The sequence below is a fragment of the Artemia franciscana genome, chromosome 14, assembly GCF_032884065.1.
Source record: "Artemia franciscana chromosome 14, ASM3288406v1, whole genome shotgun sequence".
NCBI classification, from domain to species: domain Eukaryota; kingdom Metazoa; phylum Arthropoda; class Branchiopoda; order Anostraca; family Artemiidae; genus Artemia; species Artemia franciscana.
Window position 1 is genome coordinate 14,641,490 of NC_088876.1, and position 27,388 is coordinate 14,668,877.

Genomic DNA, 27,388 nt, shown 5'->3' on the forward strand with positions numbered 1-27,388 from the left:
TAAATCAGGGTTATTCAAATGTTTATTATTGCTGAAGAAGTTCAAAGAATTAATTTTAAATGTTGTCTATATCATTTGAGTATATAACGAAAATTTTCAAGGTAATTTTATCAAAGCTAGCTAGTTTTTTTTTTACGCCAACGGCTTGGTTCTGATTGTTTCACTAGCTGTTAGACTTCTCCATCACTTTTCTAATGATAAACAAGGACGTAATTTGGGGATCTGAGACAGGCTAGGACAATAAATAACAGTCATAGGTAGCCTTGTGTTTTTGTAAAGCTTGTGTATGGCTTCCTGTTAAATTGCCTATGTATGGCCTCCTGTTAAATTACTTGTGTATGGCGTCGTTTATGGTTTCTTGTTAAACACCATAACCTAAGTGTCTGATACAGTACATCTTGGAGATGAGAAACTTGCCAGATGTAGTTCAAGACTTGTTTGAAACAGGTCTATTCAATGTGAAAAGGCAACCAGGCTCTTTTAACCTTTTGCCACCGGATCATACTGTTGAATCCACCATAAATCTTGATTCGAATAAAAATCTGGCCTGGTTGGTGTTACAATAAGCCAATTAGCAGTCGCAAGGTGGATTAATGCGCTTCCTTTTGTTACCTCAGTTTTGTCTGCTTTGCATGACCTTATTAATGAAACTTCCGAGTTTGATTCTCCGCATCACGAATGTAGCTCGAAATATGTCGAAAAGCAGATGATGCTTGTAAAAACGGCTATGTCTGTATTGCATTGTCACACAGACCCATTTACTGCAACTGAAGAACATTTACAACAACTTACAGAATGGGATCCTGATCAGTTTTCCCACAGTGATTTATGAGTACATTTGTACCCTCGTAAGAAGGAGCTGAAAGCGTTGCCTCCTACAGAGGGGGCTTTTGTGGAATGTTGTAAGCGTTCTTACTATCAGCTTGCAATCTGGAATGCCTCATTGATTGCAAGACCATGTCTACCCAGCCCTTTGAGTTATGAATGGCAATTTTCTGGACAAGATGTTGTTTCTGTTGCTTCAAGCGCTTCTTCGCTTCCGTCAGGAAATTCACAACTCTTGTGAATGTAGGAAAACGTGCACCAAGAACTGTAAATGCCTTCCTCGATTTTTCGATGTTTTGTGCGCTTGTGCCGGAAAGTGTGATAATTCACCCGAACAAGTTTAACATTTGCGCAATTTGTGGTCATTTTCTTTAGATTCTTTTTTTTATCTTTTTTTCATTGAAAGCCCTATTTCTGTAGCTAATATTTTTTATTTTGGTCGTACTTCTGTTGAGGCTAGGATTCAATATGACGCCACTAACGGAATGGAGTTGCAAAGGTGTTGTTACCTTCCTGTGTAGCCCCAATTGCTCTGTTCCTTGCCCTTTGGACAAAACTCTAATGCAAGAACAGGAAACCTGGTTTCTGGTCTCACCACTTAGGTATATTTTAATAATGTGCAGTTTGGAAGCTACATCTGATTGTGCTCATCATTTTTCTTTTCTCTCTTGGTACCTTATTCTATTTCGCATTCTGTGATCAAACTTCTCATTTAGGTCGAATAACAGAAAATAGAGCTGATAACGTCAACGATTATGCAAATTAGGTGATATCTCCTTTGGCACTCAAAATTTTCGTTGCGCCCGCCTATATTCGTTTTCAGCAACCCATTCTTCCCCGAATAAATTCCTCAAATATTTTTTAGCTCGCTGAGGCCTCTGGTGCTAAAATTTCATTGGCCGGGTCCCTCACTAATATACTTACGTATGAAAATGTAAGGAAAAGGGTGATTATTGTGAGGTTTTGGAGGTCCAGGGTGCAATGATGGGCTTGCAAAATAAGGTTAATTAAACTAAACTGTATACAGTAGAAGTAAGGAGTATGAAATTTGGATGTCGGGCAATGAAAATGTCGTCCAAGGTAGTAGTTCAACATATCTAGGGAGCAATAATAGTAAAGTATTAGAACTATTAGTAAAGATACTGGATGCAGCGGCGATGTAAAAGTAGTATAGCCAAATCGCAGGGTGTGTTTTTTTTTCTACTGTTGAAAAGTGGTGGGAAGATTGGTCTTTTCAGTAAGACTAGGACGGTCATGTAAGGCTTTGAAGCTGCGGCACTTCAAAAATGCTATCACACAATAAGCCGCACGAAACATCTAGTTTGATCCCAGTTTTTCGGGTTATAATTAAAGAAACTTTAAGCTCATTAGGCCAGAAGATTGATAGATATGCCAAAATCCTACACTGAAGCAATCCTTCTGGAGCCAAACGAAATGCAAAATGTTCAATAATAGGCTGTTGGTGATCCCCTGGCCCTAATTATCAAATAAATGTCCTTTTCATAACTTAATATTATTGTATCTCTAAACTCACTGCTTCAACCTTGGCTTTAGCCGTTTGTTAAATATCTTGTTCGTCCTTTCTTTTAGCTTCTTTTAACATTTTTTTTTGGCTGAGGATTACAAGACGTCTCCGTGGAGTTCTCTAATTAAGAGCGTCTGAAAATCTAGGCGCATGGTGAGTCATCGCGCTGGCCAGACAGAGAATATTTAACCGTTGAAGACTTGGGCTCACAGGGAGAAACAAACTAATTCGACCGACAGAGTAGCTTGCGCGCACCCACCGGCATCTATAATTGGGCATCCCCTCCGTTCCTCTAGGCAGTTGTATCATGTAGATATTCACAGATTTTTCTATTTTTTAAAGTCAGATGTAAGTTTTTCACCATTTACCATTGTCCATATTTTATCCTCTTGCCTTGGTTGTAGGTTTTGGGAAGTTTGATATAATTTTCTTATAGGAAGGCAATACTCCTATGCTATTGAGATATCTTCTACGAGAGAAGATATCTAAAAGTATGGATCTAAAAGTTTATTCAGTTTCTGAGTATAGACAATATTACCGGTTCGGTAATGCTGGAAGTCCCCCCCCTCCCTCCAACCTATCCCCTAGCACATTAATCTTAAGTGACTTGTAAATAGAGACGCCCAAGGGAGGATTCCAATTTGATTTTATTTTCTTCCAGGGGCAATCTAATAGGTTATCAGGACACACCGCCCAACTTTTAATCTAATTAGATTGTCTTGCATACAGGTCGGAGTCTGAGCCTCATTACCATTGCAGCTCCCTCCTTTACCTCAGTGTTTGTGAAATAATCATAAAAAAGGATGTACGGGGAATTAGAACGTCATGAAAGGGAGTAAAAAGTGAAGCTCTGAACAGGTTAGGATTGCAAAGGGTTTTGCGCAGCTGTCTTAGTCTCAGATGGCTATGCTCCTGCAAGAGATCTTCAGTAATAGTAGGAGTATTTATAGCAATAAGGTACAGTAAAATAAACATTTGATTTAATACTTATAAGAATCTCTTTAGTACTTATAAGAATCTTTGATTTAGTGCTTATAAGAATTGATAAGAATCTGCATTTCAGCATGCTCGTACTGGTCAGTGACCAATTTCTCATTTTAAACATAAACTTTAAACTTTATCGCATGCTGACCAATGATCTGCGCTACGCAGGCACTGATTTCCTGATTCAATGCCATCGGCCGGGAGTACAGTGCGTGGCTGGGGCTAAATCATCCTACGCTTTCCGTGCTTTTCCCCCAGATTTCTCCAGGTACCCATTTAGATCTGGATCGACTCTGGCTGAGCTTACAGGGTCACACCATTGACCCCGTTCCAAAACAAACAACGCCGGGTACACCTGGACTCGATTCCCTGACCTCAGGATCTCGAGTCTGAAGCGCTAACCACTTGGATAGGATGGCTTATGGCTCATCTCGTGGCCGAAACATAAAGCAGTAAAATGATTACAGCCATCGTTTTGATAGTCTATAAACTTAACCAAGAAGTTGGATCTTTTTTTTTGTATTATCTGCAAAAAAATTCCAAACCGAAGTTGGAGAGTGAAGAAGAAAAGCTAAAAATAAATACCCGAACATTTTTCTATTCACAATGAAAACTGACTCGAAAAAATAGTTATTTGTAATTTATCCTTGAAGATATCCTTGAAGATTCTATTTTTGGTCCAACTTTCTTGGGCAATGAAATGTTGGTTTTAGAAAGCTTGTTTTGGTACCAAAGCCTTTGTTTTCCATTGTGTTGTGGACAGGTATTATTTGATGGGAATTCACTATTTTTATTCCTAAAAAATTGTAGATTTTATTTTATATCAAATGAATTGTTTTCTTTACCCTTTTAGGCTCCGGCGATAGCACTGCTCGAATATGGAATCTAAATGATGGTGCATCAGGCACGCGTGAAAATGTTCTAAGGCATTGTATACAAAAGGGAGGGGCGGAAGTGCCCAGTAATAAAGATGTCACCTCTCTCGGTAAAGTACAGATATTGTTTTCACTTTAGCATTTTAAGCCTTTGAATTCCACGCTAATTTAGTTGAAAACTTTTGTGACGCAGTAGAACTATGCACTTAGTTGTCATTGTCTGAAAAATAGGAGTTTTACAAAGGTTCTTTAAATCTTTAATTTAACTCTACCTTCCAGTATTAATACTTTTTTAGTAACAACCAAGAATAAAAATACTAGGCCTTAAACACAAGGAAAAGCTGTGGTATGCTAATCAAATTTTTGTGGACTTCTTGTTAAATAATGTTACCATGGTGATTTCACGGATCTTTTTTTTGGTATGTTTTACCTTTTTAGAAAATTAGGAATCAAATTACATTGACTATTACAAGAATTGCAATAAATGAAGGAATATCTTCTTTTCTGTATTTTAAATCGTTTTCCTCAACTCACCAACTTCTTTTTTTTCTCGCCAACTTTCTTCTGTTCGGTCTAACAGATAAATGAAGAAATATCTTCTTTTCTGTATTTTAACTCGTTTTCCTCAACTCGGCAACTTTTTCTTTTTTTATAAGTATTTTTGTTATAAATGTCCCCAAATGTGTGTGCCATAATTTAACCCCTTCCGAATGTTCAATTGTTTTCAAATTTTATTAGTATATATACTTTCGATGAAAGAGTAATAACAAAACACACAAATAACCTGTTTGCATAAATAAAAAAAAACATCTGTGATAGGGCTGAGGAAACACTAAAAGAAACACTATTTTACAAAATTGATAGCCCAGTAGTATTTGTCTGATATAAGACAAATTTTTGTTTCAAAGAATACTAAAGACTTTTTAAATCTTACAGAAGACTAAAAAGTCGAAAATAATAAATGCAGCATTTAAAAAAATCTTTTTAAAATGGACTGAAAGAAGATAATAATTTTTTCTTGAGAATTAATTAGTAAATAAATGAAAATGAGGGTGCAAAACGGACTGGGCTTTACATAAATTGATGTTTTTAACTCCTTTTTGAACTCGCCGATTTTTTTCACATACATTTATTAGATCATATTATGTAAAGATGAATCCGTTTTGTGCCTATAAATACATTGATGTATTTATAGATTCTCGGAAAAATATTATTTTTTACTTTTAATTCTATTTTGAAAACGATTTTTTTTTCATTTTTTTCGTATCTATCTAGGGTAAATCCTCATGAATTAGTTGGTAGATGTCAAATCTGAAATAATAAATTTCAAGATTATCTAATAGTTTGGCTAATACTTGAAGTGACAATGTGCCGTAAAAGATCAGTTGTTGACAAGATTAGGTTGACACCTGGCAGTATTGTAAAGCATTAGACCCATCTAACATTATATACCGTAAATAAAGATTACTTGATTCTTCACCCTCTGGTGTATCATTAACTGAAAATACAAGTTTTTTCAACTGAAATTAAGGAGCAATATTAAAACTTAAAACGATCAGAAACTAGACCTACGTTGCCCGGGCAACGTGACGTGTTGCGGCAACCTTTGTCCGGCTGTCGATCAATAATCACATGATCAAAGGCTGTTCCTCAGCGTTGAATCAACAACAACAAAATAGTATGAAAACAAAGGACTAAATTGACTTTGCAGCCAGTTGAACTTTATCATTTTCAATCGTAGACATCGTGACGGATGAAAACTTGGAACAATATCTTATATAATCTAGTTGGTATTATAAATCTATCCGTAACTTTTCAGGATTAAAATACCATAGGTGACACTAATTATTACAAAACTACCTCATTGTTTTACGTTATCGTTTGTACCCGTTGTGTAAACACTTAATTCTGTCAGATTTAAGTAGATCGAATACACAATGCACCAATTTGCACAAATTTCTAGCCCAAAGTAAACAGATTCTTACTTACAAGTCCCTCTCCCGTGATAGACATCAAGTTTACCGGAAACAAATAAATGGGTATACTAACTAGAAAAAGTGGCAAACCCCTCATCGTTGAAGATGATTGTAGCCCAACAGCCGATTATTACTTACAAGTCCCCTACATGTCTTACCACTTAAACCAAATTGGTTAATGAAAGTTCTTAAGCCGAACTGGCCAGGCATGACAATAAACAACAAAGAGAGATAAAAAACTACAAAAAAAATCTCAAACGAGACGACGGCCAGTAGAGAAAAACTCCACTGGCCGCCGTCTCGTTTGAGGTTTTCTTTGTAGAGTTTTATCTCTCTTTGTTGTTTATTGCCAATTTGGTTTAACCATCAAATACACCGGAAACAAATAATAGGTACAACAACTAGCAAAAGTGGCAAACCCCTCATTGCCGATGATGATTATGAGCTAACAGCCGTTTCTCGCTCAAAGTGAACGGATTCTTACTTATAAGTCCCTCTCCCGTGATTGGCATTAAGTTTACTGGAAACAAATAAATGGGTACACCAACTAGCATAGTTGCAAATCCCTCATCGCTGAAGTTGACTGTAGCCTAACAGCAGATTATTACTTAGAAGTCGCCTACATGTCTTACCACTGGAACTAAATAGGTTTTACCATCAAATACACTGGAAACAAATAATAGATACACCAACTAGCAAAAGTTGCTAACCCCTCATTGCCGAAGGTGATTATTACCTAACAGCCGACTGTTGCTTACAAGTCCTCTATATGCATCACAATTTGTATGGGCCTAGATTTCGTTTCAGTGTCTACTTTACTACTGAAGTTGCCAACCCCTTGAAACTTTCAAACTAGTAAACCTCATGAAGGAATTTTTGTACCAAAAAATGGATTTCATATACTTTGATCAGCTCTTCAAGAGCTATCAATTGCCGTCGAAAAAAAAAATTATATCTGTCTTAGTTCAAAAGTTTTTTTTTGCTGTAGGCCAACTTTCTAACGTCACCACTTAGAAAGGAGCAAAGGATAGGCTCCAATTTCTTTAGCAATGAGAGAACTTTTAAAGTTTATTAGGCACATCTGATACCATTTCTCTACCGCAATCCCAAGTCCGAAAAACCGAATGATAAACTGAGCTGAAATCACGAACAGAAATGGGTAGAAACAATAGATGGCAGCACTTTCGGGCCCGTGGGAAAATGCCACATTTTCGCTTCTGTAAATTTTTGTATATATCACTCTAAGAAGATATATTGGCAGTGGGGCTGGGTAACTGCCGCATATATTTACCACTTGTAGATTTTTAGTCCATCTTCAATTTCAAAGTGGTGCCTGCCTGCTTGCCTGCTAGAACGGAGCTTTCCATTCGAAAGCAGAAACACGGTTTTATGGAACGAAAGCTTCAGATTCTCCACTCTGACATAGGCTATATAACTCCACTTGACTTTGCACACAATAGGCTCTGGCTCGTGGACAAGCAAAAACCATCCTTTTTGGCCGGAGAAAAGAGTTCACCGGAGCTTTCCAAAATGTAATGTCACATTCATCAATCCGGCCTGAGATCTACACTTTCCTTAAAAACCGCAAAGGTTATACCCTTACCAGTTTCCAGAAATAAGCTGAGTACGGCGGCATAGGCAAAAAAAAAAAAAAACAGGACAAAACCAAAGTGTTTCTCTCTCAACACAATTATTACCTTTATGAGGGGGTTCGGCCGAGGGGGTGAGATTGACAAGGGGCGGACTCTCTCATATTCGTAGTAATTTCTGTTCGTTTCAGTTGGAAAAACTTGTTTTTGTTATTTAATTTCTGATCATTTTTTAGATAATGATGGGAAATCTGGCGCCCAGATTTCCAAATCTTTATGGAAAATTCCCTTCCCCCATGAACAATTCCTCCATGGAAAGATCCTTCCACGTAACCGTCTGTATGCTTTGCAATAACCTATACTTTATGCAAACAATGGGCAAAGTTTACTGTTTACTACCCTTCCCCTAGGGACTGTGGGGGATTAAGTCATCCTTAAAGACATAGTCATTAGATTTTTCGTCTATGCTGAAAAAAATGGCCATCTCAAAATTTCGATTGGACGATTTTGGGAAAAAATGAGCGTAGGAAGGGACTTAGTTGCCCTCCAATTTTTTTTTCATTTAAAAAGGGCATTTGATCTTTTAATTTTCGTTCGAATGAACCCTTTTGCGATATTCTAGAACCATTGAGTCGATACGATCAGTCTTGGGATAAAGAACCACAACAAATAAATACGTATCAGTCATCTTTGTTCTAGCAAAAAATACAAATTTCAATATTTTCGCAGATTGGAGCTTGAAACTTCTACAGCACGGTTTTTTGATACGCTGAATCTAATTGTTTCATTTTCATTAAAATTCCGTGGCTTTTAGGGTGTTTTCCCCCCTTTTTTTCGACAATAAGGCTAATTTTCTCAGACTCTTAACTTCTGATGGGTATGACTAAACTTAACGAAAATTAAATATTTGAAATAAGCATAAAAATCCAATTCTTTTGATGTATCTATTGGTAGTAAAATTATGTTTTTTAGAGTTTCTGTTACTATTGAGCTGGGTCGCTCTTTACTTACAGTTCGTTCCCTCGACCTGTTTGATATCGTTTGTCTTCTTGAGGATCAGGGGTAAATAGGGTTTCTCAAATTTGGGTGGCTTTGCTCATTTGTTCTCTTAATGTAAAGAGCCTCTGAAAGCTATATGTATTTGAGCGGAATGTTTTTGCACGAGGTCGTCCGCTCTGATGTTCTAATTTGTAGGGATAAGAACCCTAGGCAGGGTCCTTTGAGGAAAAGCTATGTCAGTCTCTGAGACTATAATGTGAACTCGTCAATTAACTTCTAGTACGGATTCTGTCTAAAAATGACGATAACATTTTGATTAAATTTGCTCAATTGCTCATAAGTTCTCAGCTATTTCAAATAAATCAGTGGTAAGAATTAAAGAGTCATAATTCATCTGTTTCTTTGTTTTTAATGGGATTTGATTTATTGGAGCTTTGCATCAGCTTTATAATTTATGACTGAATTATTTATATGTATATCCAAGGAATCTTCTAGATCTTGTACTGGTGAAAACTTTGTATTTTGGTCTAGCGGCACCCAGACCTCCTGACTTCTGCAAGCTGGAGCTTTGCTGGGATTTGGCTCTTTCTCTTAGAAAGCGTCTTGCCTTTCCAAAAAGTGTAAAGTAATAAAATCTAAATGCGATTCTTGCAGCCATATTCTGAAGTCTCGGAATCTTATATGCTCATCAGAGTATAAAATCAAAAATCGAAAAGAGTAATTTTTCCTTAGGGGTAAAATGTCCCGAAAAAATTGATTGCTGCAGTATCTTATTCTAATAACAGGAGAAATTTATATAATGACTTCTATATCACGTAAAACAATAAAAAATGAAATAAAAGTGATACTTAATGCCCTTTGAGATGCTAAGAAACATTCAAAATTCTAACCGAAGAATTTAGTAAACAATTACTAAAACGAAGGCTCAAAAACTGTTTTCAATCTTCTTAAAAAATCTTGAAGCTTGTCATTGATTAAATTGACTCCTAAAATCTCGAGAAAACTACCTTGTGCCTTAATAACTTGACCACGACAATATTTTAGTTGCTTCGAGAAGTGACCACCTGATTTAGGGTGCGTATCTCATCCAACTCTATTTCTCGTAAGAATTGCTGAAGTACCTTGAATGCTATAGAGAGAAATTGGCACGTGAAGTCTATCACAATCACGTAATCAAATTGAAAGCACAAAAGCCAGTCACCCGGGGACTCATTCCCCTTCGTAAGACCCTCATTCCTCTTTCGTAGTCTATTTTTGCTGCTTCTTGGGCCGAACTGAAACAATATGGCTGTATTTGTATTGTTTACTTAATGTGAATACTGGCTGTATTTGTTTTACTTAATTGTATATTTGTTTTACCGAACTAATAGTTCATTTTATTTTTTTCTTTGTAGATTGGAACTGTGATGGTACTTTATTAGCAACTGGGAGCTATGATGGGTATGCTAGGATTTGGAAAGCTAATGGAGAGCTTGTTAGCCAGCTCCAAAAACACAAAGGGCCAATTTTCGCCTTGAAGTGGAATAAGCGAGGAAATTATATTCTCAGTGCTGGAGTTGACAAAACTACAATTATTTGGGATGCCGCATCAGGTATTTACTATTTGTCATAAGATTCTTAGCTGCAAATTATGGAATTTTTGGTCCATATATATAAAATTTGGCTTTCAAATTAATCAGGTAGGCCCACTGTTCTTTTGTTAGGCTAAGCCTATAATAGTGCTTTGTTGTGAAGAGTCAAAATTTGTAAGGATTACAAAGGCTAGCCTGAACAATAAGCTAGTACAAGTTATGAGGTTAAAAACTCTTTTTGGTAAAATTCTAGTTCAGATAAATTTTGTAGTCTTGAAAAAGGTTTAGGTTAGGAAAATGAAACTTTCAGGTATGGGTCTAGAGACTAAACTATATCATGAGAAAGTGTTTTGAAGCATACACTTCTACTCCTTCTTCCTCTAGAGGGCACAAACCCTTAGAATATTTGTGCTATAAAAGTGAAACCCTTGCAAAATAAATCTTGTAAACTAAAAAAAGTAAAGAAGTAGCCATGATAGTCACTGAAATATCTGTATCTTCTTTTATCATTCTCTTATGCCTAAACTCCATCCCAGGTGGCAGTACCTGTTCACAACCTACAGGGGATCGTCCCGCGGCATGGGAGATATGAACAGAGTTTTGGCCCCGCTTTTGTAAAATGCTACCCAAAAACAAATGTAATATAATTAAGGAAAAAAGAGAAAATAAAGTAAAAATAAATCAAAAGAAGAAAAAATAACATAATTAAGATAACGCAAAAAAAAAAAAAAAAAAAAAATCAAAATACAAACTATTACCTATCTCTCGTTTATCACTCTACAATGATAGCAATTGAAGAAATAATAAAAATAATTTTATAATAATAAATAAAAAAAAAAAACTATGAACCTTTTTCCAATAAATATCTTTTTAGTATATTTTAAACAACCCAAGGTTCTCAGACGCAAAATGCTCTCTCGAATAAAGTTCCATAATTGAGGCATTAAATAAGTTTCATAAATTGTGGGAATTTAATATTCAATCGTTTTTATAGATTTTTGCCAAACATGGCGTGTTGCAAAACTCTCGCAAGTTTTTTTTTAGGTTTTGAATTTGAATAGTTCATGGACGGTTATTCTTAGGATTGTAATTGCCTCTCTGTTTTCTGGCAAACTGTGTTGCAAATAAAGTATAAAACCCTTGCAAATTGCATGATTAGAAGGGGAAAGGTACAGCCAATTATAAATGTGTACTGATTGTTTACAACACAAAATGATGATATTGAAATAAAATGTAATCTCAACAAAAACTGTATCTTCAAATACAAAATTATGAAACCTACAAATAGAACTATATCTTATGTAATAATAAACTTATTGTTTGGTATAATATAAAAACCAAGTTCAATACTCGTGTAAAAGGGATACCCTCCACTAGGCTAAAGTTTGACTTTATATACCAACTCTTTAGCAACAAATATTTTGCATATTCAGAATCAGCATGAATGATATATTTTGTTGCTGCATGCGTCGTAATCGAAACTTTTAGAGTTTCAGTTTCTATTGACAAGGATCGCTCTTTTTTGTAGCTGGTTACTAAGTTCTTTTTGACCCAAGGTTCTCTTAAGGAGGCCCTAGACGGTCAATCATTTTGATCAGAAGTTTTCGTCAGTCGATTGACATGTGCTTCAATCTACCCTTTAATCTCGACCAAAGCTAATCTAACACACTGCTTTTGGTCAAAATGATTGAGTCATTCAAACTTTCTATCATTCACCGTCAACACTAGACTCAAGCATCAAACAGGCTCCTAGACGGTCAATTATGATTGAATCAATTGATTGACGGAAGCTTTTGATCAAAATGATTGACCGTCTAGGTCCTCCTTTAAATGTGAAGAAGGGCCGCTACTCCTTCCTTCAATTCAACTTTCGACATGCAAGTTTAATATTCGTAAAAAAAATTCTTTGGTTATGATATCCATCCCTGGAAAGAAATGCTCCTTTCGAGCATTTAATAGAAGGGCGGGGGTTCGAATATCAAAATTCTTTACGTGATGCCACCAGGAATGCCCCCGGGAAACAAAGAGTAATTAAACACTATATAAATATGAAATAAGAAATATTACCTTTTCAACTAGTTTAAAGCCAAAGGTCACAGTATCATTTGCCATCCCCTACACCAAGAAACTTGTTATCGATGGTCATGATGCCCCGCCTCCTCTTTTCCTCCTCTATGTCGGTAGGCATCTGAGCGTAATCTTTTATGGTGCGTAGAAAAAGGTTGTCACCCTGGGAGGAGCTCTATAACATACCAGCACCGATAAGAAATGTCTAGGTCAAAAACATTCCCAAAAATCGAGAGGGCGTACATGTCAATCTCTACCCCTCCCCCCAAAAAAAAGTTCTTCGAAATTTGTCTGAAATCTGAATGAGGGTTAAGAAATTTGGGAATTAAATTGCCTTACTTGAGGCATGTGACTCCCCTCCTCCCGCCTACACAATGACTCACCATCCCTCCTCCATAAAAGCTGAGGTTCACTTATGCATCACTGTTTCTAATTTCATGAAAAATCAAGTGAGTCAATTTAGTCAAATGCAGCTTTAAAATAAATTTCAGAAAGATGTTTCTACAATTAGAAGAAAACTGTCGGCACAAGATATCCTTATTCAGGCTTAAACTAAATTACGAAGTAAGAGAGATCAAATCCTACCCTCCCTTCCTTCCGATCTCTTTCTATGTTTAACTGTTGGCTTATGGAGACTTAGTAAATTTGGGTATTAAAATGCACATTTGAGGCATCTGCCCCCCCCCCTCGTGCTTACAGAGTCCATACATTCTCTTTCATAATAGCTGATGCGCAATTATACATCACCCGACATGATTTTATAAAAAATGAACTGAATTAACTTAGTTAATTGACGCATTAGAATAAATCTCAAAATTGACTATTTGTCTTATATGGACTACGTGACACGTCAGGAACACATTGCGCCACCATTCAGCATTAGCTCCTCTAAAACTGTGAAGTATAAAATACAGTTTTCTGATTTTTTCGATCGATTGGCCATCTCGAAATTTTTGATCGATAGCAAATAGGTCCTCTTGGGGGCAAAATCGATGTTTGTTGCCACAAAATGGCAGAAAATGCCACCTTCTCGTGGCACAGGTTTTTTCCTACTGAGAGAGAACACTAGAACTTTCCATTTTCGTACAAATGAGCCCTCTTGTGTTCCTCCAGGACCACGAGTTCAATACGATCACCCTTCAAAAAAAGAAGCATGAACAGATATCCGTGATCTTTTTTTGCAGAAAGAATAATGCAAAATTCCACATTTTTGTAGATAGGAACTTCAAACCTCTTCAGTAAGGTTCACTGATAAGCTGATTTTGATGATTGGGTTTCCATCCACATATTTTACCTTTTTTGTACAAATTTTGTCATACTCATAGCTTTTGATGAATAACTTTAACTTAAAGAACCTTGTAATTTGAAATCAGGATCAAAAATCGATTTTTTGTGTATTAATTATTATCTAAATTACTTTTTCAGAGTTTCAGTTGCTATTAATTCGAATGTACTCATTGTTCGTTACAACGGACTGTTTGATATTCCAGAGCAGCTTACCCAAATTGGAGAGAATGTAGATGCCACGGTAATTCTGGGGGATTTTGGTTTCCCTTTTCTGAGAGAACGTTAATGCTGTGCTGCGTTTCCAATTAGTAGCCACTTTGATTAATGTCCAGGTCACTGTGAAGAGGCCTTTTCAGAATGTTGAACAGGATAACACCGATGCCTCAAATATCTCCGCTAAAATGCGATCTTCCCCGGGAGACTTTCCGTTTCTTAGCTTCTTGGCTGCTTGAATAATTTCAGTATGTTTTGCTACAGCTGTGTTCAGTCTATCCTCTCTAGTACTTTTCTTTACTGCTTTGTTGGCAGCTTTCTTTGTTTTTGGGTATCATTCGCTCAGGACTTTGCTTTTAGAGACGGTGCATTTTTATTTTATTCCTTTCATAAAGAGCCTGCCGAGCTTGGTCTTGATAGCCAGTGATCTTTCTTCCTTTTGTGGTAACCAGTTGTTGTCTTTGCAGCTTGATGTTAACACTTGTACATATTTTCCCACAATTCTTTACAGTCTGCATTATCTGGTATGAACAGTTCTTCGAATCGGTTAACTCTTGGGGTTGAAAGGCTCGCTTTACTGTTTATTCTGATCCCCTTCCTATCTTTTTTGGAGTCCCCCAGGGAACTGCGATGGGTCCTATTTTATTCTTTAATACAGTTTATAGCCTCATAACTGACCACACAGAGCGGTGGAAGTATGTGGACGACCTGTCTGCTCTTGAGGTTTGTCGACGAAATACTAAAATCTCAATTATGACTTTACTTCATGATGTAAAACAGAAGGCTTGTTTGTCCAATGAAAGTTAAAGCTAATAAATCGTCAATTAATTTTTTTTTAAATCCCCCCTTCTTTCACAAACCCTATTCCTCCCAAAATCTCCGTCACATGCATTAAACTACTTGGTGTGACAATCACTAGCATACTACTATTAGTATATAGTAGTAGTATATAGTATCTATAGTACTAACAACATTTATCCAATTCAGTTTTTTTTGGATTAGTTGAGTGATTATCAAGATTATACTAACATATCAAAATATAGCTTATTGAGTAAATCACATATACACAGACATACATTTTGTTCTGGAAAAAACAAAACAAAAACAACTGAGTGTAAAAGGAGAACGAACTGAATAAGAGCGGTGAAACTGAAAAATGTGTTTGTGACATCAAGGAGAAGCATTTGTTTGTACAAGAAAAGTTTTTATGGTCTACCTTCAATTTATATCTATTTCTGTGAATGAAAAAAATACGTATATATTAACGATTTCTGGGACAAGACAGGAATGTTTACATACCTTGTGGACTGAGTAAGATAGTAGAAAATAGACTGGGCCAAGCGATTGAATTCGGTTGGAGGAAGTAGACTGGTATTAAACCTAGGCTTTACACCTAGAGAAACAGAGAGTTCACTAGTCAGAAATGTTGTGGTGCAATCATTGCGGTCTTTTTAATGATTCTAAATTTCTCATGCAAAATCAGGTAAATTATAATGACTGATGGAAGAAAGGAGGTGCTAATTGGTGTAGCTAAGACGTGTCACAAAAATAAATTAATGGAATTATTGCACACTTTTTAATAGGAATAAATTTTAGAATACTGTGAAGTACGCATTATAAAAAAAAGAGAACGTGTCCGTTGAATTTCCGCAGCTGATTGTCCATCTGCTTAAATATGTTTCAAGTTCTTGGTTTTCCATTTTTTCTGAGGAGCAGGTTAGTCTAAAAAAGTTGCTATGACAGATTTAGTTTCGTATAAAAGGAAAATAGAAAAAAGAATTGATTGCACGATAAAATAATTATCAAATAATTTTTAATAAAATTTATATTTTAGCTTTATTTTAGGCCAGTGTAACCAACAGTTTCCGTTTCACTCGGCCCCAGCACTAGACGTTGATTGGCAAACCAATACCAGTTTTGCATCCTGTAGTACTGACCAATGTATCCACGTCTGCGAACTGGGAGTTGATAAGCCAATCAAATCTTTCCAGGTAACAAAAAGAAAGAACGTCATTTTACGGATTTTTTTGATCAGACACCTACTGATGACACCTACCTCCCCCGGATATGACAATTTTTAAGATTATCCCAAATTGTAAAGATTTGCTTATTTTCACTAATTTGCTTGATTTCTCGCATTTTTGCTCATTTAAATCAATTTTCTACGAGAATTTGCTTATATTAGTTTATCGTAGGGGCCAGTACATGGACGTGATTTAATTTAACGACCGCGTGCTTGAACCTACTGAGCCATCTTGTGTTCAATACTTTTTTTTATAGCACTTGGTATTTACCAAGTGACATATAGCGATCGCAATTTCTATCCGTCGGTCTGTCTGTCGGTCCCGGTTTTGCTAGTTCAGGCACTTCCAGATAAGCTAGGACGATGAGAGTTGGCAAGCCTATCAGGGACCAGACCGGATTAAATTAGAAAAAGTCGCGTGGGTTAATTCGGAAGGACGGTTAATTCAGAAAAATTAGAAAAATTAGGGCATTTTGAGCTTACGGATGGGTGATCGGATGTTAATGAAATTTGATATTTAGAAAGGCAATGTGTCTCAGAGCTTTTATTTTATTTTATTTTCCGACCGGACCCGTTGACATTAAATTAGAAATAGTCGCTTTCCCGGTTCGGAAGGACGGTCAATTCGGAAATAATAGAAAAAATGAGGCATTTTGAGCTTACGGATGGGTGATCGGATGTTAATGAAATTTGATATTTAGAAAGGCAATATGTCTCAGAGCTTTCATTTTATTTTAATAGAATAAAATTTTATTAAAAAATTTTAATAAATTTTGAAGGAGTTGGAGGGGGAAACCGCAAATCTTGGAAAACGTTTAGTTTGAAAATTTGAAAATAAATACAAATAGAGGAAAAAGACCTTGATCATTAATGATCTTGAGGGCTTGGCGTGAATATTTGAAAGCAGACAATCGTAGCTGACGTCTCGGCAAATATGGAAAACTCTAGAAACTGTTAAAGTCCACTCTCACTGTATAATGTATAGCTAAAAAAAAAAAGACCAGTAACGATTTGGATAACCAGGCAGAGATCTAGGAGGGATCCAAAGTTTCATCGATTGGAAATTTTGGCCGGTACAGGAAGATCTACTAAGGCAGAATTAATTACCTTGAGGATGGATTGCGTCTTGCGTAGAGATAACATTTTAGTTCGTAAAAATCGGGGAAGTATTAAACTATCGATCGTAAAGGTTTTTTATTCCTGTTCAAAAAATCAATAACCCGTAGGAGGGCTGAAAATAAGTATACCACTAGAAATGAATAAGCTGAGAGAGTAATTCTATTAAAGTTAAAATTAGTCACCATAAAGTCAGCAGGGTGTAGATACCCCGAAGAAGAGTTGATAAATACGTCAGTCTCAATTAAAACCAACGAATACAAAACAATTATAGGAAGTACCCATAGGAATGAGGCCAATTCAACAGCAACGTTTTCGTCAGCTCTTAGTGAGGAGACATAAATAAACATTACTAGAATTCTTCCTAAGACTATCCAAAAAAAGAACTAAAGAAACTCATAGGGGGATACTTTTAAGTAGAATACAAATTAATAGTCTTAATGAACCACGATACTGTAAAGGCAAGAGGGTGATTAATTAGCAGTATAAGTATAGAAATAATAACGATATATCTTAGGACATCAAAAGGCGGTTTAAAACAAACAACAAGAGAAAACTCAACAAAAAAAAACAACCTCAAACGAGACATTATTTTTAATTACCCCATCAATTATAATAATTTCTTTATCACTTTTCCTAGAGTTATCAATTTTTTTTTTAAGAAGTAAGCACCTTTTAGTAACTCTTTTAATATTAGAATTTCTAATCCTTTTATTATTTAGATTACTAATATATTCGAATCATATGAGAATAATCAGTGCATTCATTTTCCTTAGAATTACAGTTGGCGAAGGAGCTTTAGTTTATCAGTTTTATTATCCCTAGTATGCTCATCAGGATCAGATCAAGTACAGCTCTTAAATGAATAAGTGGTTTTTTTACTTCAATTTTAGTATATCTAATACTTATATTTAAATCAATATCTGAATTTGTAAGGGTGGAGGATCACTCTGTTGACTTTGACGTCGAGAGTTTTCTTTCTAATAGTTATTAGACTGCAGCCAAGTTGACTTCTAACTTACAAAATTATCCTTTTAAGTCCCTTTGCTCTTTTATGGCTTACCTTTACTACCCAGTCATTTGTTTTATTTTACGTGTTTTTTTGTGTTCTTTAATTCCTACAATCATTTTAATTCTTGGGCGAGATTATCAGCCAGAACTTCCGAGTGGGAGGGGTTTCTAAAACACTTCCATGTACGAGCTACATTATTCTAGTATGGTCCATAAGACTGATGGGATTCCTGTTTTTATCAGTTTTTTTTTCAAAGGATCTAATCATTGAACCTTCAGAAGATCTGGCTCTGTTGATCCCCGGTTTACTTATATAAACTTCATGTCTCTTGACAAAAACTTATTCTTCTCGAATTGCGATAATATGTTTGTTCTCTTATAATTATAATCTAACCTGTCAGTATAATAATGAAAAAGGGGATTATTTGACTTTTTCAGGTTTCTTATTTGACTATTTTTGTTCTCTATTGGGGGGCTGTTATGGGAGGATACATCTTTTATTGATGTTTTCTGGGAGATGTGGGAATTGTCTCAGGGACCTCTGAGAAGATTCTTCTTCTCCCTTTCGTTAGAACGGGGGTTGTGTTAGCTCATTTTATTAAATCATTCAGGGTTAATTTTAAGACATTATATAAGTAATATGCTGTTACCACTTGCCACTGTACAGGACGGATGAGCTCTATACCCTTAGTTATGGGAGAACTCCTTTCTTATGAGGGTGACTGCGGTTGGGTAGAAGAAGCGGGTTCCTCATCAGTCTATAAAATAGTTCATGGGGGTCATCTTTATTTTCGTTTTTAACGTCTTCCCCATATAAGGTGCTTATCTTAGGCTCTTTATTATCCACACTATTTATTTATTTTTATAGTTTAACAAGAGTACAATACTGAAGATATTGGGGTGGATGATTCCTGGAAACATTTAAGAGACATTCGAACATCTATGCATTGAAAATGCATTGTATTAAATATACTACGTAAATAGGCAGTGAGTAGAATTTAACTACCCGGTTGAAGAGTTAGCAGCTCCTCTCCTTCTTTCTGTCTCTTAGCAGGGGTTATCCCTTCCTCTTCATTAAGATGAAGCGCTATTTATTAACTTCTGCTAAAGAGCGAGGGCCAAGAGACCTAAATTCAAGTCGAAACTGAATTTGATATCATCAATTCTTGAGAGAAATGATACCCCTCTTTTAGGATGCAAACCCAAATGTTCTCTTTAAACTATTCTCCTGAATGAACCAATCCTTGATAAAGTCGATAATTATTTAGTTCATCTAAGGGCACCTTCTTTTCAATCGTAGAATACTCCTGCAACAAGAATGAAAGAAAAGAAAATAATTAGGTAGAAAAATTAGAGTAATAACAAAAAATCGAATGGAAAAAGGAGTGCGAGAAGAATTTAAAGGATAAAATCCACATTCAAAGGGAGAACTTTTTTCACGATCTACAGATATCTTTTTATTAACAAATACCCCCAGGGCCAACAATAAAATAAGGATAAAAATTCTCAATCAAATTAAAATAATTATCGTTCCCTAATAGGATCTGTTGATTGGAAGTCAAGTATAACAAATATTCTAGAAAGCCTTTATTCTCCTCATCAGTAGATAGAAAGATAGAGAAACTATCAGATAACATCAACAAAGTGTCAATATCAAGCCCCAGCCTCAAATCCGAAATGATGTTGAGGGGAAAAGTAACATTTATCATGACGTAAAATGCAAATTATAAAAAAAAAATAGACCAATGAGCTCATGTAAACTATGAAAACCTGTCACCAAAAAGAATGTAGACCCATAGATTCTATCTGCAATAGTAAAAGAAGTTTCCACATAATCTAATCCTTGGAGGAACGAGAAGTATAACCTCAGTAATACAGTAAGTAAAAGTCCCTGGAGGCATTGATCGAAATTATTTTCTATTAATGCATGGTGAGCTCAAGTTACTGTAACCCCTGAAGCCAGAAGGATACTTGTATTAAGTAGGGGTACTTGGAACGGATTCAATCTTTCTACTCCAACTGGAGGTCATAGAGCTTCAATATTTGGTGACAGACTTCTATAAAAAAAATGATCAAAAGAAAGAGACAAAAAAGAAAACTTCGGAAATGATAAATAGAATTATTCCCTATCGTAAACCGAATGCAGCCCTTGCTGAATGCATCCCCTGAAAAGTAGCTTCTCGTAAAACATCCCGTCATCATTGATAGGAGACAATTATGATTGTAACTAACCCCGTGAGGAACAATGCGCTATCAAGAGTGAAATCATTTGACAAGTCCGGAAGTTATTACAAAGGCTCCCATGTCTGTAGCTAAGGGTCAAGGTTTAACATTAACCAAATGATAACCCCTTATTCTCTTGCGTAGATAGTCATTAAAGCTATAAAAACGAAAGACTAAATAATAGCCACAGAAAATTCTAATATTAATAGAATAATTTGTGAAAAGATTACAAACCGTAATAATATAAATATTTTCTAGGGTACCTTGAGCCCCTAGAAGAGAAGGGGAGGTGGACGGCAATCATATTAGCTGCAAGCCGTACAGAGAGCGTAATGGGCCGAATCATATTTCTAATGATTTCAATTACTACTATGAAAAGTATAAGAGGTGCAGGTGTTCCTAATGGTACAAGATGAGCTAAAGCATTTATAGTTTTCTTAACCCAAGCATATATAATAAAAAAGATTCACAGAGGGACTGCAAGTTTTAAAGTGACCGTTAAATGTCTGGTAGCAGTAAAAATATAAAGGAATAATCCAATAAAATTGTTAAACAAAATAAATGAAAAAAGGACAATACTCAATATATTAGCTCCAAATCTAGCTGGTCCTATAAGAAGAGATATTTCCTGATTTAACCCTTTCAGGATTCTCTTAGGTAAAAATTTGATTCGCGAGGGGATCAATCAAAAAGATATCATGATAAATAAGAGTAGAGCCAGCATTCTCACCCAGTCGGATAAAAAAGAGGAGGTCAGATCAAATACTGAAAAGAGATCAGCTATCATTTTCAGTTCAAATAAATAGTTTGATTGAAGAAACCCTTAGTAGAAGAAAACGAGTGTGGTGGATAAAGGAAGAAAAAAACTATAGTCATAAGAGTTCATAGACGAATCGTAGAGATAAGGAAGATTGTAACTCAAGGGAGTGGTATTATTTGAGGAATAAGAGACTGCTGTTGGCTTCTTAAAGTTGTCAACTTTACATTTATAATTAACTAAGTCTCTATACCATTGGAGGTAATTACCATAAGAGAGCTTAAGAGGCTACCGCTTGACCTTCAGCCACCCTATGAGATCAGTAACTCAAGTCACTTTAGAAAGTCTCTTTCTCCGACAGTTTCAATTACAATAGGTATAGAACTATGTCCAGAGCCACAAATTTCAAAACATTGACCATAAAACACTCTAGGCATATTCACCAGAAGTCTGGATTGATCAAGTCGACCTGGGACTGCATCTATCTTGATATCTAGAGATGATACGGCTCATGAGTCTACAACGTCATTTGAAGTAATCATTAGATGGGGAGCTTGATTGTAAGATACTGGTATACGGTTATCTACATCAAGTAAGTCGTATATACCAGCAGAAAGTTTATTTGAAGGGATCGTATATCAATCAAATTGAATATCATCAAAATCAGGGTTTTCATAAGATCAATATCCTTTGTGTCCTGTTACTTTAATTGTTAGAGTAGGATTATGGATTTTCATCAATTAAGTAAATAAGCCGAATAGAGTGGAGGGCAAGTTTCCATGGTCATGGAAAAAAATAAGTTGTCCTATGAGAGATGAGTTCCCATTTTGTAAGCCCAGTTGAAATCATTGAGATACTTTTAAAGGGGCTACCTATCTTTGGAGCTTAAATCCAATGCATACATGTTTCTGCCAATTTAAAACGTAGAAATTATAGTAATTTCTTCTTAAGAGTTAGCAGGCGGATGGGGATGATTTCATTCCACCCTTGATCTTAGATTAAGTGAAAAGACATTAATTTGCTTGACAACTATGGCCTCCCAGATGCAAAAAATGAATATGAGTGTAGTGACTATAGATATAACTCTTCCTAACGAAGAAATTACATTTCATGAAGCATTTGTGTCTGGATAGTCTGCATAACAGCGTGGTATTCCAGTGAGACCTATAATGTTGTGAAAAAAAAAGGCAAGTTCAAGAACATAATAAAAATGAACCCTAAGAAGAAATTGATTCATTCTTAATCCAGTTATTAAATGAAATCAGTTTACAAATACCCCTATAATAGCAAGATGGCACTTATGGACAAGACGTAGTGGAAATGGGTAACGACATAATAAGTATCATGGAGGACAATATCAATTCTAGAGTCTGAGAGTACAACTCCTGTAAGGCCCCCTACAGTAAACAAAAAGACAAACTTGAGGGCCCATAATATAGAGGAGGTTACAGTGAGTCGTTTCCGTGTCATCTAAAAATTTTAATTCCAGTAGAAGTTGCAATGATTATAGTTGCAGCAGTAAAATACACTCAGGTGTCTACGTCTATTCCTACAGTAAACATATGGTGGGCCCAAACAACCAACTTTGCGCACTTTGACATCATCACATTCCCGCTTTTTCAAGAGTCCAGGTCACTTTTCCTTTCTTTTATATGTGTTTTAGGAGTGAATAGCCTGTGAACATCCTTTTGTCTCCAAAATTATTTTACAAACAATTATACATTTTCAACTTGATTAGCATTGCTTATTTTTTCAGTGCAAAGGAAAAATTGCACACGGAAAAACTCAAACACTGTTGCATGATTCATCCGGTGTAAGAACCTCTAGAAGAGAATGTCTCAATGGCCGAACGAGGACCTAGGAAGAAACCCTTGAAGTTGTGAAACACCTCAATCCTCAACTGAAACCATCTCATTCATGGGCTATAAGACAAATTTCACTATTTTATACTATATTTCAAAATTGAGTGATAAACCCACGAGAAAAAAAAAGCATTATCTTGATGCCAGATTTAAAGTTTTAAACAAAATACAGAGCTTTCTTAACCTCGGAAAGAATAAAACTAGCTACATCAAGGTAGTCGTCTGAGTAAATTCCATTGTTCATGTCGTTGTTTCTATGTTGGGATGGTACACCAAGAACTACGAGAGCGGTTATCGAAAGACGAAGCTACGCCAAAAGCTTAAAACTTCTGGTTTCACTTTGTTTCAACAAGTTCATGTTAAGTCTCATTATTTCATTTTATTTTATAATAGTTCCATTATCCTCCCCCCCCCATAAAGATATCATGCAAGTTCCTATAAAGGTCTCATCTAAAAACAACCCCATTGTTGCTTTTTAGTTTGATTTTCTTTGCTTTCTTTATTTAAAATATTTGTTTTTATCTGTTTACATGTCCTAGGAAGCATTTGTTAGGAAGTCCCTATATCTATTCCTTGAAGAAGGGTTTATTGCCATTAAAGAGTCGCAAGGGAATAAAACAACAGCCATATAATCAGCATCTACTTTACGCGGTTATAATGGAAGTTTTGTTTCTGTAGCTTTACATATAGAAGTGTAATTCAAAATATATTAAAGGGCGTGCCAAGAGCTATTAGAACCATTTATCGTGGATTTAGGAGAATTGAAGTCGGAAGTAATATGCCTCTGATCAATTCGTATTGACCTCTTTACATACTTTGTGTTTTTTTTTCTAAAAAAATCTTTTAAGCAATAACAAAAATCTTTTCAGGGCCACACCAATGAAGTGAATGCAATAAAATGGGATCCTCAAGGTCAGTTGTTAGCATCTTGTTCTGACGATATGACTTTGAAAATTTGGTCAATGAAACAAGACACTTGTGTACATGATCTTCAGGTAACTTTCCTTACTCTCCGCCCAGGGTGCTATCCTGATTCATTCGTCTTCTTTTTTCTTATGAATGACTCACTTCAATTTCAGGGTTGCTTTTGTCTTGTTATCCTTGTGTAGTATTGTCTAGTAAATGAAGCAAATACTAATGAATAAACTAATAAATCAATAGTTGCGATTTCAAAAGTGACAATCAGGTCAAAGACTGCACTAGTCTTATAATTCTGACCTGAGTTTCTTTGCTCTAGATTCTACTAGTGAAACTTACAAGTTTGTTGACTGTTTGTTACATATTTGCGCTGTGTCAGCATTCTATTTTATTCATACAGTCAAATGTGACAATTCAGCATTCTTAGCAAAATACCAGTTTTTAAAACTAACGATTTACAAGTTTTCATTTTTCCATACATTGTTGTACCTTTGTCTTTTCATAACGGAAATTTACTCTAAAGGTGGGAAATGGAACGATGGATATATTAAATCCTGAACGTTTAGATTATATGAAAAAAAGTGTCTTTTGAATTTTAAATGCATTTTAAAAATGAAGAAACGGATTTTATTATTCTGAGAATAAAAATAATACTCAAATGGTTGATTGTAAATATTTCGAAAAGTGTTTGGTTCTGTTAAGCCTAACCTCCAATAGATTACTGGTATAAAAAAGACTAAATATTGATATAATCCTACAAACAGGAAAATGTTATCAGTCTGTTTATTGGTAATAGTTATATAGATATATGCAGAGCTGTTCCTATAGCTGGTGGTGCCCGGGAAAAAATAAGTGCAGCGCCCCCTCCCGAAACTAATATAAGCCAAAAAGCCAAATCAAAGGGACAAATTTGATCAAAGTGGGCAACCCCCGCTACGGCACCCGGGTTAGTTTACCCTGGTTGCCCCCACACCATGAATGGATCTAGATATGTGTTGTTATGGCCATGAAGCAATAATTTTTGTTCGTATTAAGTTTCTGCTTCATTCTTTACTCTCATCAGAAAGAGTTTGTTTTTAAAAAAGTTTCATAAAAAGCTCAGTCCTAAACATAGTTCAGAATTAGTCTGGCAGACATCGCAATGTTTATGAAAGGGCATTTCGTCACACCGCATCAGCAACTAAAAAAAGGTCAGAGTACCTTTTGCCATTTTCTGTTTCAAGGTGATAATAGCTTTTATAATACCATAGATTAATTCAAAACTTTTTCCATACAACAAGTTTTTCAAAGACAAGTAAAGAGCTCCATTAAGCTAAAAATGAGCAGAAATAAAGTCACATAATCTTCCAAGCGTAAAACTAACGCAAATCACTATCAATAAATAAATAAAACTCAAAACGACCAGAAATTGCAATTAATAACCGAGTCGAACTCAAAACGACCATAAATTAATAACCTGAGTGGGACTGATAACCCTCTTGCCTTCTCAAGACCAGAACATAATTTATGCTTTACAAAAAAAAAGCAAAACTAGACCTACGTTGCCTGAGCGACGTGATGTGTTGCAGCAACCTTTGTCCGGCTTCGCCGAATAAATTGTTGCGAAAGCAACACTCTGGTTTTGTTTCTTCGCTATCGGTTAAACGCTGAAGTTGTCAGCCTATCGAAGCTTTTAAAACACTATGTTCGAAGAAGAACGCGATCAGTAATCACATGATTAAAGGCTATTCCTCAGCGTTGAAAAAAACGACAATAACAAGAATATCGAAAGAAGGGACTAAATTGACTTTGCAGCCAGTTGAACTTTATCCTTTTCAATCGTGACGGATCAAGACTTGGAACAATATCTTATATAATCTAGTTGGTATTATAAAGCTATCCGTAACTTTTCAGGATCAAAATACCATAGATGACACTCTATTAATTATTACAAAACTGCCTCGTTGTCTTACGTTATCGTTTGTACCCGTTGCGTAAACACTTAATTCTAGGTTACAGTGAGTATGGGTAGGCTACACTAATTAGCAAAAGTTACAAACCCCTCTTCACTAAAGACGATTGTAGCCTAACAGACGATTATTACTTACAAGTTCCCTACATGGAACCTAACTGGAACCACTACATGGAACCACTGGAACCAACTCGGTCTTATCATTAAATACACTGGAAACAAATAATAGGTACACCAAATAGCAAAATTTGCAAACCCCTCACTGCCGAAGATGATTATGAGCTAACATCTGACCTTTCCTTACAAGTCCTCTAAATGTCTCACAATTGGTATCGGCTTATTTTTGGTTTCAGCGTGTACCCTACTACTGAAGTTGTCAACCCCTTGAAACTTTCAAACTAGTATATTTCATGAAGGAATTTTTGTATCAAAAAATGGATGACATATACTTTGATCATCTCATCAAGAGCTATCGATTGCCGTTGAAAAAAAATTCTATCTGTCTTAGTTCAAAAGTTGATTTTTTTGCCGTAGGCCAACTTTCTAACGTCACCACTTAGAAAGGAGCAAAGGATAAGCTCCAATTTTTTTAGCAATGGCATATGTTTTAAAATTTAAGAGGTACATCTGATAACATTTCTCTACCTCAATTCCAAGTCCGAAAAAACAAATGATAAACCCAGCGAAAATCACGGCAGCACTTTCGGACCTTTGGGAAAATGCCGCTTTTTTTGCTTCTGTAGTTTTTTCTATGTATCACTGAAAGAAGATATATTGGCTGTGGGGCCGGGTAACTGCCGCATTCTAGGTTACAGTGAGTATGGGTAGGCTACACTAATTAGCAAAAGTTACAAACCCCTCTTCACTAAAGACGATTCTAGCCTAACAGACGATTATTACTTAAAAGTTCCCTACATGGAACCTAACTGGTACCACTACATGGAACCACTGGAACCAACTCCGTAGGCCAACTTTCTAACGTCACCACTTAGAAAGGAGCAAAGGATAAGCTCCAATTTTTTTAGCAATGGCATATGTTTTAAAATTTAAGAGGTACATCTGATAACATTTCTCTACCTCAATTCCAAGTCCGAAAAAACAAATGATAAACCCAGCGAAAATCACGGCAGCACTTTCGGACCTTTGGGAAAATGCCGCTTTTTTTGCTTCTGTAGTTTTTTCTATGTATCACTGAAAGAAGATATATTGGCTGTGGGGCCGGGTAACTGCCGCATTCTAGGTTACAGTGAGTATGGGTAGGCTACACTTATTAGCAAAAGTTACAAACCCCTCTTCACTAAAGACGATTCTAGCCTAACAGACGATTATTACTTAAAAGTTCCCTACATGGAACCTAACTGGTACCACTACATGGAACCACTGGAACCAACTCCGTAGGCCAACTTTCTAACGTCACCACTTAGAAAGGAGCAAAGGATAAGCTCCAATTTTTTTAGCAATGGCATATGTTTTAAAATTTAAGAGGTACATCTGATAACATTTCTCTACCTCAATTCCAAGTCCGAAAAAACAAATGATAAACCCAGCGAAAATCACGGCAGCACTTTCGGACCTTTGGGAAAATGCCGCTTTTTTTGCTTCTTTAATTTTTTCTA

At 35.8% G+C, this 27,388-nt stretch overlaps 1 protein-coding gene across 1 annotated transcript in view; it reads left to right on the forward strand.

Annotated features, from left to right (window-relative positions):
- Positions 1-27,388, forward strand: part of LOC136035369 (F-box-like/WD repeat-containing protein TBL1X) — a 51,063-nt gene that overhangs the window by 16,132 nt on the left and 7,543 nt on the right. Inside the window, exons 3-6 of the mRNA XM_065717128.1 lie at positions 4,188-4,319; positions 10,168-10,365; positions 15,757-15,902; positions 23,773-23,898. Of these exons, the coding sequence (XP_065573200.1) occupies positions 4,188-4,319; positions 10,168-10,365; positions 15,757-15,902; positions 23,773-23,898 (602 nt within the window). The remainder of the gene's footprint in view (positions 1-4,187; positions 4,320-10,167; positions 10,366-15,756; positions 15,903-23,772; positions 23,899-27,388) is intronic.